Raw genomic sequence first — 18,735 nt, 5'->3', positions numbered from 1 at the left:
CATTCAAATTGTATTATTAGCGATGTAGGAAGTAGCGATGTTTCAAAGTTGGCTGAGTGGTCAAAACCCCTATGTCGCAAATCATGAACTTCACATATTTTTGTAATTATGTGCTAATAAGGAACACAATGAATATGCCTTGAAATAGTATTAAAATGTAATTTATAGTGTATTCCTACAAGAAAAAAAAGGTAAACACCATCCCTAAATTGTAAAAGATGATTCATTTACAATTAATATTTTTTTTTTTAAACTAAAAAAATGAATTTGCTGTTTCAGCTGACATGAACGCGCTAAGAAAAACGAACATGCGCATGGGTTTTGAGACATAACATTTTTTTTAGCCTAAGCAAAAGTGCAAGATGTGTTTTTTGTTATTTTAATGAATTGTAACAAGCTTATGATGAAAGTTCTATTATTTTATTTTAATTTACAGTGAGTGAGTTCAAGATGGATAGCAATAATGGAATAGATTCATCGTTTAAATGCTCAGTCTGGGATGGTACGGCAGTACCTTCCTGGATACCAGACAGCATATATAGCCACCCAGATCACAGAGCAACCCTTCAGCAACTATTCAATGCCTTCCAAGGAATGCATGAGTTGCAGAAGAAAAAGACTTTCTCGATATCATCATCAAAGTTGAGGACGTAACCTTCCATGCACATAAGGCTGTCCTCGCTGCCACCAGCAAGTATTTCCAGGCCATGCTGACATCTGAGTTTCAAGAGAGTCAGCAGTCAGAGGCAACTATAACCGGTGATGCAGACACTTTCAAGGTTCTATTAGATTTTGCTTACTCAGGAGCAATAGAGGTTACCATGGCAACAGTTTTTAGTATAATGGATATGGCACATTACCTTCAGTTTGACTATGCTATGGATAGGTGTGTCTGTTTTTTGGAGAATGCACTGGAAGATCAAGCATTCGACTCCCTGAATATTGAAGTAGCACTGAAGATTCTCACCAGGGCTGATTTATTTGGTCTGGATACACTCAAGAAAGAATGTAAAGATTATTTAGCCAAGAATTTCAAGGTGTCTGACGAGTTTGTGGCACATATGACTGCTGAACTCATGGAAGAGATGTTGGAAAGAACTGACTTGACTGGTGAAAAAGAGGTACTGACACAATGCACATACATGTACATGGGCAATTCCACGGTAACTCGTGCTACACTTTATGGCGTCCTTTTACATACTTTGTGCTCCAGCTTTTAAATTGATTTGATTGGAATCTGTATTTTTTGTATTTTAATACCCAACATTCAAGGCTAGATCCTCATAGTATTGCTAATTCAGGATATCAACTTTTGTATGTATGGGACAGCTGTAAAAATCGGGAACTCGTGCTACGAGCAGAGGACATGCTTAAAAATCAGTCATTTTTATTTTGATGGTGTGATAAAACAAAAAACACTAAAGCCTTATTGATTATATGATAAGTAATTGCTATAATAAGGTTTGTTTTAGTATACCATAAAAAGTTGTGCCCCTCATAGTTTTACATTGACTGGCAAAAACATGGTAACTCGTACTACGGTAACTTTCGTGCTACAGTTTGTCCGCCATATATAAAATGGTATTGTTCATCTAAATGTCAATTTTTTTTGATAACAATTCCTCAACAACTGGTGTAATGATCAAATAACTCAATCTATGTACAAATAACCCCCAAATAACCCATCTATGTACAATTATTATTATTCAGTGTATGTACCAGCATACAATGTACCACACACATTACATACAAACATCCCAGCCTTACATACGCCTTGCTTGATCCTGTTTGGATATTTTATTCTAGGGCTTAAATTTAAACAGTTAAATTGAACAGTCAACAATTGATAAAACTTTTACTTCCATGTTATTTGACTCTAAATTCCCTCACAAATCTTGTAATGTTCATGGTTATTTGCTCTGTAAGTTTTTAAAAATTGCTTTCTGAGTTATAGAATGTTTGGTCATCTTTTGGTTGAGACCATTTCCTGCTTGGTGCAAATACTCTAGTTTGCCCAATTTCAATCACTTCACTTCACTAAGCTGGAAAATGAGCCTCATTACACTCAACAACAAACCAATTTCCAATACAAATCTCAGAACTACACAAATCTCAGTATCAACAATGTCACTGTGGCTGTTAATCTCAGGATTTCCAGTATCTTTTTTGTTTGTTTTATTTCTTCTTTTGCCTGGGTTACTCATTCAGTGGATGTTTTAAGGTATCCTCTGTTCTTCCATGAGGCCCATATTAATTGATTGCGTTGGTTCTTAGGCTAGGTCCTAGGGAGTGGAGGGCTAAAAATTTTGGTTGCATCATTTTGACCAGGTATTGATAGTGGGATATATGCTAAATAGCATGTTTTTTTAGAGAGACTGTACAATGTAAAGTCTTTGAGCTTAAAAAAAAAGGACTTTATTGGTACAGTGCAAAAATTTGGTATAAATAAATTTACACTATTTTGGCACATGATCGGGGTGGAAACTGGCTCCTTGAATCTTATCTCTATCTTTGCCTTCCATATTTTTACTTTAATTTTCCTGCAACAGGACGTCACTTTTCTCTTTAATTTTTGGCCCCCACACATGTGTGGTTGCCTGGTTGTTTCTTTCTTTGTTTGGCTGTCCGGGCGGAAGCAAATTCATTAATCCACTGTACAGCTCCAACACAATAACTACAAACTTGTTACCGGTATGGTGATAGAATTATGGTGGCTTGATGTGCTGTGTAGTTTTGTGTTATGTTATTTGCATATTTATGAATATTAATGAGCTTATTTACAAATTTTGCCTACATTTTCATTAATCCACTTTGAAGCATTATAAACACAATAACCAATCAACTTCAAACTTGGTTTGGTTGGATATGGTGGCCTGGTGTGCTGTATAATTTTGTGTCATGTTATTTGCATATTTATGAATATTAATGAGCTTATTTGCATATTGCATATTATTTTTTATTTACAAACCTTTGTTATTTACACACTTTTGTGTGTGTGTGTATATGGGCACCTTAATTACTGAACTGCATAATTCTAGTTTGTCATGGGGCAGGCTGCCCCTTCCCCCCCACACTGGCTACACTGCTGCTAGAAAGCTGTTACCAATATCATGGTCACATATAAATGCATATTCATGTAGTTGGGAGATCCTCTATTGCTGCCAAGTGGTAGATTTTGCATTACCTTTGCTGGTACAGGGGGAAGTGGGCTATGGTAACTCGTGCTACATCGGTAACTCGTGCTACTGGTAACTCGTGCTACAGTTTTAAATGGGTCATTATTATGTGATGGATAGTGTTTTGTATATTAATTTCTTATTTTTACTCAAGGCACTACTAGTAGAAGGAAAATAATAAGTGGCATCAATTAAACTGCCAACATTTTGAAAATATATAAAAAAAATGCATCTTTCGGTAACTTTCAAGCTTCACGCCATATTTAGTGCTATGAAAACGCAATGAAAGAAAAAAATAGTTACCAATACCATGGTCACATATAAATGCATATTCATGTAGTTGGGAGATCCTCTATTGCTGCCAAGTGGTAGATTTTGCATTACCTTTGCTGGTACAGGGGGAAGTGGGCTATGGTAACTCGTGCTACATCGGTAACTCGTGCTACTGGTAACTCGTGCTACAGTTTTAATGGGTCATTATTATGTGATGGATAGTGTTTGGTATATTAATTTCTTATTTTTTACTCAAGGCACTACTAGTAGAAGGAAAATAATAAGTGGCATCAATTACATTGCCAACATTTTGAAAATACATTAAAAATGCATCTTTTCGGTAACTCGTACTTTCACGCCATATTTAGTGCTATGAAAACATAATGAAAGAAAAAAAAAAATTAGTGGGGATTATTTAAAATGTGTTGGATGTTTCTTGAAGACCATATTTCAGAGATATAAAATGTATCAAATTTAAAAGAAAAGTGCCCATGTTTAATAAAATAGGCCCACTTGGAAAATATCTAAGTTGAACAGGAGTTCTTCACTTAAAATACACTCTCCAAAGAAATTTAAAAAAAAAAAAAAATGTTAGAAAAATGCCGAAAAAAGTTTATAACTTGAACCTTACATCTGTTTGGAATAATATAAAAGTTAAAAGAAATATATATTGGCAATTTCATTTTTTTGAGTCATGTCCACTTTTGCTTGGAATTGCCCACATGTACTTACATATAAATATGACATGCTCAAGGGGAATGAGTCGGATGTCGCTAATATTGATTTTGAGATATTAACAAAGAAAGTGTTAAAATTCTTTTCTTTTATATTGTTTTCAGCAATTGATAAATTGATGTGACTTCGCAAACAAAAGTTGTATCAACTTGGGGTTTTCAGTTTCTGAAAGCTCTAAATGTCCTTTTTAGAAACATGTGTACAACTCATTTTTGACCAGGATCGATATGTGACTCATTCCCCTTGATCATGTCACATACAACATAACAATAGAAGCCTTTCTATGCACTTTTACAGAAAAGAGTAAATCATGACGGCATCAAATCAGCGAGTCATCCCAAAAATAATTTTGAGCATTTGATGGTGGGCATTGGGAAAAAAAGATAAGGAACAGGAAAATTCAGCCAAATCAGTTGATGCTTTATCTACATGTATAGACATTGTTTATTAATAAATTTCAAAACAAGTTGCCCCATGCCAAGGCAAGGGCCTGGGTCATAAAGGTAGTGCCTTTGTGTCTCTGCTCTGTATTTCTCATTCTTATGTGGAGAGCATGGTGCAGTCTGTGGTTTAGGGTACTCGTTTGTCAGCAGAGGTGTTTATTCCTCCAGAAAATCTAAATTATTCCGTCTCCCTACCACAGTGTGCCACATCCTTCCCCAGATTCTTCCCCAACTGGAATTCTACAAAAATGGACCCAAAAGAGAAAATTTAATGCTGGTAGCCACTATGTACAAAGCAGGAACCAGTTCCCTTAATTTTTTTGCGCATAATACTAAAAGCATGGTCACTAGTGAACAAGTGCCCAGCCCGGGTGCCCAGGCAGAGAAAATTACTGACCCAACCTTCCCTGATTTATGCTAAAGCTTTAACTGGTTTCCCACAAAATAATTATTTTGGGATGAGAATGGGCAAAGGGACTACTACATATGCTAGTACCCATTATAATTCTTCCCTAATAAATAGCACTGGATGGAATTCACCTACCCTGTAGGACAGTCACTGTCAGCCAGTGTCAAACTATTTCATTCCAAAAATAGCCATAAAAACATAATAATGCATGCTTCAGTTATAGACTTTCCCCCCCCAAATAAGTTCATTTTATTTTAAACTCTCTTGAATCCTGTTGATTTTCTTCCTTTTTCCCCCTACATGTATACAAAAATGTATTTTTTCCCCTTCTCTTTGGGGGGCGAATAATGGAAGAATAGACACCCCTGCGTACTGATTGAGGTGCTAGGCACACTATGATTGGTCTTGGGAGGAAGTCTAATTTTGATTGACAACATCTTTATTGTAGTCTGTTAAAAAAAGGTGGGTGTTTCTGTTACGTAATGTTTACTCCTGGCTGCTCCAATTCATCTCAGTTATTTGTTCATAGAGATTGGAATCCTTAGGATTGTTAGTAGGGTTACTAGGGTACTGCTAAATTGAAAGCAGTAAAAATGAAGTAAATTGTTACTTTCTACCTTTTTATTTGTCCTCTAATAGGTGTTTGATGCAACAGTGGCATGGTTACGGCACAATTGGGGAAGCCGTAAAAAATTTGCACTACGTTTCTTGAGTAAAATCAGACTAGGGATAGTACCAATAGGTCATCTCACAATGACAGTGTTCGAATCACCAGCTTTGTATGCTATTCCAAAATGCAAGGAGCTGATACAGACAGCTTTGAAGATGTATGACGCCAATCAACCCAATGATCCACCTCTGCACACACAAGAGCCTAGCTTGTTTGCTACAAGGACAACAGTCAATGTAAGTAAATCAGTCAACCCAATGATCCACCTCTGCACACACAAGAGCCTAGTTTGTTTGCTACAAGGACAACAGTCAATGTAAGTAAATCAAGCAACCCAATGATCCACCTCTGCACACACAAGAGCCTAGTTTGTTTGCTACAAGGACAACAGTCAATGTAAGTAAATCAGGCAACCCAATGATCCACCTCTGCACATCAAAGAGCCTAGTTTGTTACAAGGACAACAGTCAATGTAAGTAAATCAGTCAACCCACTGATCCTCCTCTGCACGTCAAAGAGCCTAGTTTGTTTGCTACAAGGACAACAGTCAATAAGTAATGAAGCAACCCAATGATCCACCTCTGCACACAAAGAGCCTAGTTTGTTTGCTACAAGGACAACATTCAATGTAAGTAAATCAGTCAACCCAATGATCCACCTCTGCACACCAAAGAGCCTAGTTTGTTTGCTGCAAGGACAACAGTCAATGTAAGTAAATCAAGCAACCCAATGATCCACCTCTGCACATCAAAGAGCCTAGTTTGTTTGCTACAAGGACAACAGTCAGTAAGTAAATCAAGCAACCCAATGATCCACCTCTGCACACCAAATAGCCTAGTTTGTTTGCTACAAGGACAACAGTCAATGTAAGTAAATCAAGCAACCCAATGATCCACCTCTGCACACCAAAGAGCCTAGTTTGTTTGCTACAAGGACAACAGTCAATGTAAGTAAATCAGTCAACCCGCTGATCCTCCTCTGCATGTCAAAGAGCCTAGTTTGTTTGCTATAAGGACAACAGTCAATGTAAGTAAATCAAGCAACCCAATGATCCACCTCTGCACACCAAAGAGCCTAGTTTGTTTGCTGCAAGGATAACAGTCAATGTAAGTAAATCAGTCAACCCAATGATCCACCTTTGAGCACCAAAGAGCCTAGTTTGTTTGCTACAAGGACAACAGTCAATGTAAGTAAATCAAGCAACCCAATGGTCCACCTCTGCACACCAAAGAGCCTAGTTTGTTTGCTACAAGGACAACAGTCGATATAAGTTAAGTAAATCAGGCAACCCAATGATCCACTTTTGCACACTAAAGAGCTTAGTGTGTTTGCTACAAAATACAACAGTATGATGTTTCTCTACTTTATCACTTCATTAATGTTTTAATACAGTTTGTCTGAAGTATAAAGAAACTATTGCAACAACTTTTCAGAGATGTCAAAAATTCTTAAAGAAAAAATACTTTGTCTGGAATGACAAAGGATTTTCAAATTATTTTGGAAAAAAAGACCTTGCATTGAATCATGTACACAAGCTAAAATTGTATGTCTCCATATTTTCCTTTCTTGTTTTCTTCAAGGCCATTCTATGTATGGGGAAAGTATCAACATTCTATGATGTTGACAAATCTTCCTGGTTACCACTGACACATTTCCCAGATCTACCATTAAAAGACTGCGCAGGGACAGTAGACAGCTGCTGCAATGCTGATGGAAACCTGTTTGTTGCCCGAGGAACGGAATCTCTGCCTCGCAGACTGAAGCGTCCGCAGTTCATCAAGTATGATTACGTCAGTAACAGGTGGCAGACTCTAGCTCCTATGGAGCAAAGAAGATCAAAACCTCTACTTGTTTACAACTCCAGGAATGGTAAGAGTAGTGCCCGTATTAAATTTCCAAGGTTGTGCAGTTTGGCCACTCTATCTAAACAGAAATGGGCCTAACTCACAAATTGCTCACTAATTGATAATAACCCCTCCTGGCCAGATTCACAGCTCACAGCTGGTATAATCTGGTTAGTGGTCACTGGCCAGTACCTGTCTAATTTACTCCCTATTCCAGAAAAAAAAATTCCAGAAACTAATTTTTTGGAATTAAAAAATATTATCCTTATATATTAATTCCAAAAAATTAGTTCTGTATTTTTCTGGAATGGGGAGTAGTTATGTGTATTTAGCTGTATGTATCAGAAAAACATGTTAGGGAAGTTTTGTGTGTTTTTTATAATGGGGACCAGGCTTTTAGCAAAATTCTCAAGCAAGCCAGGCTTAAAATTTATAAAGTCTATAAGCATGCTGGCCAAAATTGAAGCTGATGCTATACAAAAAACAATTGGTTTGGGATTTTCTAAATTATCAAATAGATTGAGGGACACGTTCCCCTATGATGCTACGCCACTGATCTATGGCTCATGTTGTGCGCAGTGGCGTAGGCAGTGGGGGGGGGGGGCATGGGGCCGGTGCCCCCTGCTCATGATGGCTGTCGGTTCATGAGAGGCCGTTGGTAGACGGAAGGTGTTGGTGAAAAATAATTTGGGTGATCAATGGACTAATATTTTACTTTGCTTATGGACGGTGATGAAAGAAAGAATGGAAAATTGTATAAAAAATGGTTTAAAAAGTGACTGTTTTTCGGTTGCTAGCGCCTGATATCCTTTTTTTTTTTTTTCTCTTCACTTTTTCAAACCATTGAAAAAAATTTGGGGCAACCATACACAACTTCCGTCGGCTAAAAATATTTCCGTCGGTACATTTACAAGTTGGGCCCCCTCGGTTCCAAAATCCTGGCTACGCCACTGGTTGTGCGACAAATCCAGTTATGTGGCGAGAAGTGGAAATCGAATTAAAAAGCTATCAGATAGCTTTTCTAAAAGTTTTTTCACATTTAAGTGTGCGCACAGGGTCATGTGAGAAATTTTAGACATTATTTTGTATTGTATCTTTTGTTTTTAGAAATGTTGATAAGTGCATTAAAAGTATACATTTTGGAAAGGAAATGATGCAGATTTGTGACAAAATGAGCAGTTTTTGAGAAAAGTGCCAAGTTTGATTTTCCATGCCAATTTTTTTTCGTCCACCATAACAACTTACCTTAAATTTCCAAATTGATAAAAACTGCATATTTATGATCTAAAGACCCAAAACTAGCTACCATTTTCTCAAATTTTAGAATTTGTGGTGTGAGCAAGCAAAATGAGTTGGATATTTATTTTGAGATAAAATAAATAATATTATTCAACTTTATTTGTATTTTATTGTTCTGAGGTCGAGCAACATTAAAATAGCTACAGTATATCTCTGGAGCTGTAAGTCTGATTATGATGGGGTTTTCAGCAAAATAATGTTAGAATGGCTCATGCAATGAAATGGAAAATTATATTTTGATCGCCACCAGACTCGCATAACATTTTTCTTCGTTTTAAAAATATGGGACAATTATTTTCAGTTTTGATCACAATTTGGGATATTTAAAGATATGAAAATAGTTCAAGGTCCTAATATAATAAATTCAAGGAAGTCAGTGGCATGTACATTGTACAGGTTTCTAAAGTAGGGGACCACAGCTCTTGGCTCCTCTGACTGCTTAAAATTCTTTGGTTTGGTTCATTCACCTTTTGCTAGAAACTTCGGCTACAGTCTCATGCAAAGATTAGGTTTAAAATGATACAGGATGGGTGAGAAAAACTTGCATACTAATTTTTAATTTTTTTTAAAAAGTGTTTTTGACTTGTGCTATTTTTAATCATTAAGAAACCCCGTTGACTTTGTACATAAAATGGTTTTGACACTAAGCCTTGTTCACTAAAATTGGTAAATGTTTGAAAATGGATACTATGTTTAAATATTATTTTTCTTCTTTATATCCCCTTTATAGAACTGCTTTTTGGATCTCCTTATTACAAAACATGTTACCAAATAATATTAGTGACTTTGTTCCTACAGGGTGTCCCAAAAAAGAGGCCCCTCATTGAGCCCTCTTTTTCTCCTATTTCTGAAAAGTTGATTAAATATATTTTGGTATGTAAAGAAACCTTTAATTGTTAGCTTTAATAAACCAAAACAATTATTTCAATCGGCTCACAACTTTTGAAGATATGCCCTTTTGAATAAAAGTACCCGTTTTTCACTCTGTCCACGGATAGCAAACAGAGTGGTTGGGATGGCTCATGCTGTGGAGTGGCCTGCTCGATCACCAGACCTCTTGATTTTTTTCCTTTGTGGCAAAATCCAAGATCTTCTCAAACGTATTACTAAATACAAGTATCAGGCGCACAAGGATGGTACGCAAGACCAGGGCTGAAACCTGTATTCGCCAAGGAGGCAACCAGGTAGAGGGCAGAGCAGCACAGTAAACTCACTTCAGAAGAACCAAAGACAAACCAAACAGCCTTTTAGGGCTACCTTTTATCCTAAAAAGAGAAATGACTTATGTTGTAAATAAAAAAAAGAAAGCAAGAAACAACAAAATAAGAAAGTAAGAAACATAATAAAATAAAAAAGCATAACCAATAAAAAATAAGTAATTGCAAGTAAAGCAAAAGAAGTCCCATTCGGCATCCATTTTACCCACAAATTAATGACACTATTAACAAAATCCATTGCCCATAAACCCACCGGTAAAGCCCATTCCATAAATAAATTTATTTTATAAAGTTATCATTGAGGAATGTTTGATATTCATGCATGGTATGTGTACTCCTTTTCAATCTTTGAAGTAGCTAAACCTTCTCCGTGGACAGAGTGAAAAACGGGTACATTTCTTTAAAAGAGCATATCTTCAAAAGTTGTGAGCCGATTGATATAATTGTTTTGGTTTATTAAAGCTAACGACTCAAGGTTTCTTTACATACCACAATATATTTGATCAACGTTTCAGAAATAGGAGAAAAAGAGGGCGCAATGAGGGGCCTCTTTTTTTTTGGGACACCCTGTATATTGGCCTGTAATAAAGGGGATATTTGAAGGTTGTGTTTATAGTACTTGCTCAAATTTTTTTGATTTGATCTAGAAACATATAGAAACTTTTCTTGCCAACTTTTTTTAATAAAGTATTTTTATTCTAAGTCTTGGGTGTTTCTAGATTTCCCTAATTTAAAAATAGCAAATATTATTTTTCTCAAAAAATAAACACTTTATCAAAAAACCTGGCAAGAGTATTTAGGTATTAGGCTTATGAACCACATCACATTCCCTTTAGGCCAGCAATAATTATTTGTAGAAAAAATTAAGGAATTTTCAAAAAATAAAGAAAAACATAAGCAATGTTTCAATTTCCATGAGACATTGAAAATAAGTGGAGTAAAGACTTACCTTAAATTGGTTAATTGATATACATAGTTCTGATTTGATATAGTGGCTATTTTCCTGCATGGGCCTATTATCCAATGCTCCTACCTTAAACAGGCCCAACTAAATGATGAATTGTTGATGCAAGTTTCTGTCCCCAGAACACTCAAGAATTATTGAAAAAGTAGCCCCATAAATTTCCCCTGACTAGGTGCATTTTCTATGACTGGCATGGGTGCATTTCTCCCAACTGAACTGACCGACAAATGTGGGGGGGGGGGTAAATTTTCCCCCTACTAGGTGCATTGCCCAAGATGTGGTGCATTCCCCCGACTGACCAACAAAAGTGGGGGGGGGTGTAAATTTTACCCAGTCTAGGTGAATTTCTCAAGACTTTGGTGCATTTCCCCCTGAAACCCCCAACTGACTGACAAAAGTGCATCATGCACTTTGCTCATGCTACAGGAAGGAGTCCTTGGTTGGTTGTCTTCAGTTGTGTGAAGTATTGTGGTGATCCTCCTTGGTTGAAAGAGTTTACCATTGCACACCCACATACGGTATATGCATGTGCTTGTCGTCAATCTAGGACCATGCACTCAGTTACCTAAGGGTGCCTTGGCTGTCAATAGCTGCAACAAGGACATTTTCCACCATAATTCGATCTATGTATGATTCAATGGACATTGACCTTTGTCACCATGTTACCATAGTAACGAAACATCATAGCTATGGCAAACTATTCTGTTTTTTAACTGTTTTTTAATTGTTTATAGAAGACAAAAAAATTGAGACTATTTTCATAGAAATCAGAGTATTTTTCAGGTTTTGACCCTGTGGAGGTCAAATGGTGACCTTTGACCTTTTTGCTTATAACGCCAGAAGGGAATGTCTCAGATAGGTAAAAGTATACTTTTTCTGGATCGCCATAACAAGAGCAATAACTTTTCAACAGCATTCGAGCAATTTGAATGTTGACCTTTGTGTGAACTTTGACCCGCCATATCTGACAGAGTTCAAGTAAACTTATTTTTGAAGTTGGTGGGCTTGAAAAGCAATATCCATCAAAAACAAAACTATGGACACCAAAACAATATCAAACCCACTGGCAGCCGGACTACCATTGTTTGTGCTTAATTTTTGTACACGTAAATTATATGTAAAAGTAGGGCACCTGTGGGCATTAGGGTGCATCAAACGCCCCTCATGTCAATGTTATTTTTTGCTCATATGATTAACGTGTGCCACTTGTCAAGTTAAATAAGTGGTCCAAATTTAAATTCAAACGGAGGTCGGGAAATGGGTCCACCGCGAGCTTAAAGTTTGAACGTTATTTGCATACATGTATAACATATAATTACACATGAGGCAGCTATTTAGTTTTCGGTACTTTATGACATGCACAATAAAGGCTGCCTCATTGATTTGTGCACTAAGTAGCCAAAATGTATCATCTCAATGATCTCATACTTACAAATCATAATAATCATGCTAGGATGATGTCACATGTTATAGATATGCCTTCAAAATGAATAGCTGCCCCATGTATTCAAATACATAATAAAGCATACATATCTCTTATAGTCTTATTTGGTGTTAATTCACTTTACGGTTGCCATCAGAAAGGAGTCAATAGATAACCAGTTAAATACAATGATGCTTCTTGCTTGAGCAGTGAACAATTAAAAAGCCATTATATTATTTATATTACCATTGCTCAAGATACTGCCCATGAAGTGAAAGTTACTAGTTTAGTCTTAATCACGGCTATCGCTATACAGTTTACGCTTCCGCAAAAATGGAGTCTTCTTCCGATCTAGCTCCACCACCTGCAGAACATTCTGATAATGTTTCTCACTGTGGGCTGTAGCCAGGAAATCGGCACTCAGTTTCACACCACGTTCCGCTCGTCATTAACCACATTGATGGCTTTAACATTGTTTAAGGAGGATAGATACGCTGGGGATTCTGGCCATGTGTCTACGTCATCTGTTAAGAACGCCTCATTAATCTGCAAGATGTTCATAGTAAACCAAGAGTCTCTGCCGGCAAAGTCAGCTAAAGCTGTTGTTTGTGTGATGTTCTCATTAGAGAACTTAGGCTTACCAAAGCCTGAACCATACCGATTAGTTGGTGTGACCATCACTTCATCGGGTTTAACTGCGAGAAGCCTACTAGCAAGAGCTTGTTTCTCCTTTGGTGGCACCTTATCACTGAAGAGAGCCAGTGGGATCATTTCTTGGGAGATGTACCACAGATGTCGTTTCATGGCTTTTAGGGCACTTGCAGCAACATCAGCATTGACATCAGAATACTTAAACAGCCCACAGTGAGAAACATTATCAGAATGTTCTGCAGGTGGTGGAGCAAGATCGGAAGAAGACACCAAATTTGCGGAAGCGTAAACTGTATAGCGATAGCCGTGATTAAGACTAAACTAGTAACTTTCACTTCATGGGCAGTATCTTGAGCAATGGTAATATAAATAATATAATGGCTTTTTAATTGTTCACTGCTCAAGCAGAAGCATCATTGTATTTAACTGGATATCAATTGACTCCTTTCTGATGGCAACCGTAAAGTGTATTAACACCAAACAAGACTATAAGAGATATGTATGCTTTACTATGTATTTGAATACATGGGGCAGCTATTCATTTTGAAGGCATATAACCTGTGACATCATCCTAGCATGATTATTATGATTTGTAAGTATGAGATCATTGAGATGATACATTTTGGCTACTTAGTGCACAAATCAATGAGGCAGCCTTTATTGAGCATGTCATAAAGTACCGAAAACTAAATAGCTGCCTCATGTGTAATTATATGTTATACATGCAAATAACGCTCAAACTTTGAGCTCAAGGTGGACCCATTTCCGACCTCCGCTTGAATTTAAATTTGGACCACTTATTTAACTTGACAAGTGGCACACTTTAATCATATGAGCAAAAAATAACATTGTCATGAGGGGCGTTTGATGCACCCTAGTGGGCATGCCGTACCAACCAGTATTGTCAAATACAATTTCATACTATTTCTAGTTTGTTACATGTATTGTGTTTCTTAATAGGCAAGATATATGCTATTGGTGGAGATGAGTTGCCGAATACTTCTTGTGAGTTTTACAGCATCAGATGCAACAAGTGGTATTCCATGAGCATTATACCCGCAGACATTTCACATGCAGTGGTAAGTATTTTTGGTGGACCGCATTAGCGGGACCACCCTATAAAAGTGTATGTTACTAGGTTACTTACTAACTGACAAACCTTTTGGTCTTACATGGGCATATCTCAAAATGCCACAAAGGTAAAAGCATACGAGTGGTCTCAAATGACGGAGAAAAATGTAAGAAATACAATAAAAAAACCACTCTACTCCTATTTGCTTTTATTAAAGTTCTGTCCCCTCCCATAGATGACTGCATTCCATAGTGGCGTATATTGGTTTTTGGTCATTTTTTTGAAAATTGGCACATATGTTTTTAATGACGTTCTCTTTCATTTTGCTAAATCTCATTAGTCAAAATTAGCTAATTAACTGATTAAATTTGGCGTATTGTTACAAAGGGAACTTTTGCATTTTCCATAGTGGTGTATTGACCATACACCACTTTTTATACACATTTTATAGTAGGCCTAGTTAAATATACACAAAGATCACAGATGAAAAATGTCTTGTGCTTTCACCAGCGAGATCATTAGTTGATTGCTACCTATCTTGGGAAGTTTGGGCCCTCTTAGTCTTATAATCGAGACTCCCTCAAGGTGGGGGGGGGGGAGAAATCACTCTCTCTCACTCATGCTCTAGGCGAACCAACACCCCGATATGGACGCTTGATACATCATGATTTCGAGCTGTATTATTTTATGTTATCTGTATGAAGAAATAAATCGCTACCAAACCAAATAGACATTGTTTCCAGACCAGTTTTAATACCAGTGGCCTACCATAGCCACCTACATGTACACATGTACCCTTAGACACACTAAAAATATCGGCAATAATGAAATACATTGCATGTCATAGTGGCGTACCAGTACACTCGCTACATTCAATATAATAGTGATGTATCGGACTGATACGCCACTATGGAATGAAGCCAAAGAAGTAACACCATAAGGATTAAACGGTGGCGTCAGGTGGGTGTTTACTGTTAGATTAGGGTATTGTATTTTGCATGCATACTTAATACTGTTTTCCATTTACCAGTAATAATGTGTCTTTATGTCTTTTGAAAGTTATATAAAGATAAAATCTATTTATTTTACTACAGAAATTTCACATCAATCACAAAATATAATGAATGTCTGATTTTCACAACTCGATTGGCATTTCTTCAAACCTGATTTTCTCAAAAAATTGTTTATTCGCTGTGCCCCACTACATGCTACTATGGAATACAGCCAACAAATTTTTCAATTATCCCATTTTACAATTCTGGACAAACAAAATTGTGCAATAACTCTGTCAACTGTTTGAACTTCACAATGTGGACCTCAGATTGATAAAGTTTGACCATCTATATAGCCTGCTGTAACTGCTTAGCACGTGCAGATTAGATATACATGTACATAGTATATGACATGTGCAACGTCCTGTGGTTCTGAAGTCGCATAAAGCTGTTGGTCCCGTGTACATGTACAGGAAGAGTCAAATCCTGTGCAATGCGTTAAAGGCCCATTCAGTGATTTGCTCATCCGGACGATCGTAAAAATCATCAAAATTCAGATTTTGGTACCTTTGTAATTGGCATAGATGTGCTAACATAGCCTGCTAGTGGTTCGGTCGAAAGCCGTGTATTTTAAACAAAATAAAGCATTTACATGAATCTGGACTTTTGATACTAACAGTACAAAAAGTCCGACTCGAGATCGAAAGAAGCTCACACTCCACCATACCAACACGCGTTTCGTATTGTTTCTACTACTTATTGCATCAGTAGCTACTATTTTAAACAAAATACACAATTTTAACTGTTTTTCATATTTGAATTGACCGTTAGTTTGCCTCGGTGACGTTTAATTGCTTATTTTGTTTTCTACTACAAAAATTAAGCGTCTGTTTTAAATCAATTTAGTCTCTACTTCCCCCGTGTTAGAAACACTGGACTAGGAAGTTTTTCCAGTCGATTGGTGGCGCACTGTACGAAAAAAATCTCGATTTTCTCGAGTCGATCTGAGTTGAAGTAGAAAACCTTTCTAAAACTTCTGTTTTTTGACTAATTTGTCGATGTATTCAGGGGAAAAGTGGTTTAATGAAATTCTGTAGACGTATTCTTTATTTCTAAGCAACTCTGACAAATTTCCATTTTTTTTAAATGTTCCTGTGAAATCACTGAAAGGGCCTTTAAGTGTCAGCTATTCAAAAAGAGAATGGTGACCATCCCCAGTTCTGGTATATGCAATCAATCCTAGGTTCCAGGATCGTGCATAGGATCGTTAAACCGGTGCGACAATACTCAAATTGGGGTATATGCACATAGGAAGAAGAAGAGAACTGGAATATCCACAAGAAGGTGTGAATATACCCATTTACCTTATATTGGCATGGCATATTAGGCCAAGACAAAAAGAATGTATGTTTCAGACAACCGCGCGCATTGCTATGTGAAATCCAGTTGAGCGCTTAGCACTACGCGTTGGCGTAATTTTTTCCCATATGTTCATTTTTTAATAGTTTTCAGTATTGTATAGCGATTCGATTTTGTCTTTTTTTGCAGTTTGGTTGTTGTTTTTTGAACACATTTCGCCATGATTGTGAAAGAGACAAACAAAACTATTCATTGTGTATGATTACTATGTTTCTGTATTTGAATATCAAAAAGTACATAAATATTGTGCCAATTGACTCGCATATCGTATAGCTCATTTTCTTAAAAAAATAAAAAATCGCATAGCACTTAGCTTTTTTACAAAATGTGTCTGAGACATACTTTCTTTTTTTTTTTTTTTAAAGTAAAAATGTTATTATTCTTTGACAGCGCAATGCAAATCCATCATCCTGTGTTGCTTACAATGGAGTGATTCTTATCTATGCACCTCCTGTACATCAAGAAGTGGGATCCGAGAATGAATACCTCCTTGGTATGTATAATCCAGCTACAGGATCATGGAAGATTCTTAATACTTTCCGTCACCCTGTGCCACCAAGTATATGCGGTTTAGTGGTAGTAGATGGCATGTGTTACCGAGTTGTTGGTGGGAACTGCAAGTGCAGGGAAAATTTGTGTGCATGGCATGAAATCAACGTTCATGAGCTTGAGGTTGATATACAGAATGGGAGTGCAGTGATTGGTGACGTGCAGGACCAGTCCTCGGTCGCAGCTCGACTAGGACCGCTCAAGAAGTGTGCCTTTATAATCGACGATGAGCTGTTTGTGACTGCCAACAAGCACTTTCACAAGATTGGAGTCCCTAATGAAGATGGCAAAATCGGGCAAAAATCAACTTCGAGGGTTGGGTAATTTGGCTAAACGGTACTTTCATGCGATGAAGGACGGGCCTGCTAATACCTTTCTAGTCACATATCATTCTAGTCTCACAACCAGCTTTATGTTTGACAAGTCTATGTGGCTTTAAATTCTGAACACTCAAGATGTGCTGCTCTGACATTTACTCTTTGTGTTACCTATACTATGAAAGCTGTACTTAGAGCTTTACTTAATTCAGACAGAGAACTTTTAAACTCAATGTTGATATTACTAATTGTATTATTCGTAATGTTAGAGTCAAATACCAGAGACCCTGTAGTAGGGTTAAGATTTCTCCCTGAAAACAGCCTTATCCCACAGTCTGAGCAAAAAAAAAGAAAAATATACAGATCATTCACCATCAGGAGAAGTGCTTTGTGTGCTGAGAATTCTTGCATATTCATGAGGACCGATCTTTTGATTGTGTGTGTCTGGCAAATTGCACCAGCGTTACGTGCATTTTAGTGTCAATCCGTCTTAAAATGTGGGTGTGGGCCCTGTGGGTGTGTGTGTGTGTGGGGGGGGGGGGGAATTCACCCTGAATTGTCACAAAGTAGTTGAAATGAACAAAAATCACATGTCCACCTGTTTCCCCAGGGTTAATGCCCATGATTATGTTATGATTACGACAGCAGTGTGTTCTCATGTTTATACGAAAGACCATAAAAATTTGCAGTATGTGCATATAGCAGTTTTGTGTGTCACACTCCTTGGAACGATTGGCTCCATTAACTTGTGATGCTGGGTCTTTGCCAGTTGGTGATTGGTCTGAATATTTTCTCCTCTGTGACTGCGGTCATTAATGTTAGTCACTAATTTTCTGTTGCACATTTATGACTACTATTTCGAAGACATAAGTTCCAAACATGGGGTTTGTTTGTAGCAGTCTCAGGCCAAAGAGGTGATTACTGGGACAGAGGTCATACAGTCATCCCTTTTGTCAAAAATGGGTACCAAATTGGTTCCTTCCATTAAAGCTTTTTGGCATGTTTGGAACATTTTCTAGACTAACCGAGTCGGTTTTTTTTTTGGGGCGGGGTGGGGGCAAAGACTAAATAACCACAAGTGACATATTTTTGTATTACATGAACAAATAGGGGACAACTGATACTATTTAACACTAATATAACTAGTAAGTTAATAGTAATGAGCAGGCCTATTGTGAAGCCATATTTCACAGACTTACTAACAGAACTGGATATGTCCTTTGTTATAATGTTAAATATAAGCCAGTTCTGATTTTAATTTAAGCTCTCAATTTCTTAAACA

At 37.1% G+C, this 18,735-nt stretch overlaps 1 protein-coding gene across 1 annotated transcript; it reads left to right on the top strand.

The window, feature by feature from the left end:
- The first annotated feature begins 431 nt into the window (after positions 1–431).
- LOC140143064 (kelch-like protein 6) lies at positions 432–18,078 on the top strand. Its single transcript, XM_072165114.1, has 5 exons — positions 432–1,121; positions 5,676–5,942; positions 7,287–7,575; positions 14,065–14,183; positions 16,978–18,078. Exons 1-5 carry the CDS (start codon positions 708–710, stop codon positions 17,458–17,460), a joined length of 1,572 nt encoding a protein of 523 aa, XP_072021215.1. The 5' UTR covers positions 432–707; the 3' UTR covers positions 17,461–18,078.
- The last annotated feature ends 657 nt before the right edge of the window (positions 18,079–18,735 follow it).

Source organism: Amphiura filiformis, chromosome 20 (assembly GCF_039555335.1).
Source record: "Amphiura filiformis chromosome 20, Afil_fr2py, whole genome shotgun sequence".
Classification (NCBI taxonomy): domain Eukaryota; kingdom Metazoa; phylum Echinodermata; class Ophiuroidea; order Amphilepidida; family Amphiuridae; genus Amphiura; species Amphiura filiformis.
The sequence above is the reverse complement of the archived record's forward strand: the minus strand, read 5'-3'. Positions and strand labels throughout refer to the sequence as shown.

Coding starts and splice junctions, on each gene's coding strand:
- LOC140143064 (XM_072165114.1), top strand. CDS start 708: ATGCTGACATCTGAGTTTCAAGAGAGTCAGCAGTCAGAGGCAACTATA. Junction 7,576..14,064: donor TGTTTACAACTCCAGGAATG/GTAAGAGTAGTG, acceptor GTTTCTTAATAG/GCAAGATATATGCTATTGGT. Junction 14,184..16,977: donor CAGACATTTCACATGCAGTG/GTAAGTATTTTT, acceptor ATTCTTTGACAG/CGCAATGCAAATCCATCATC.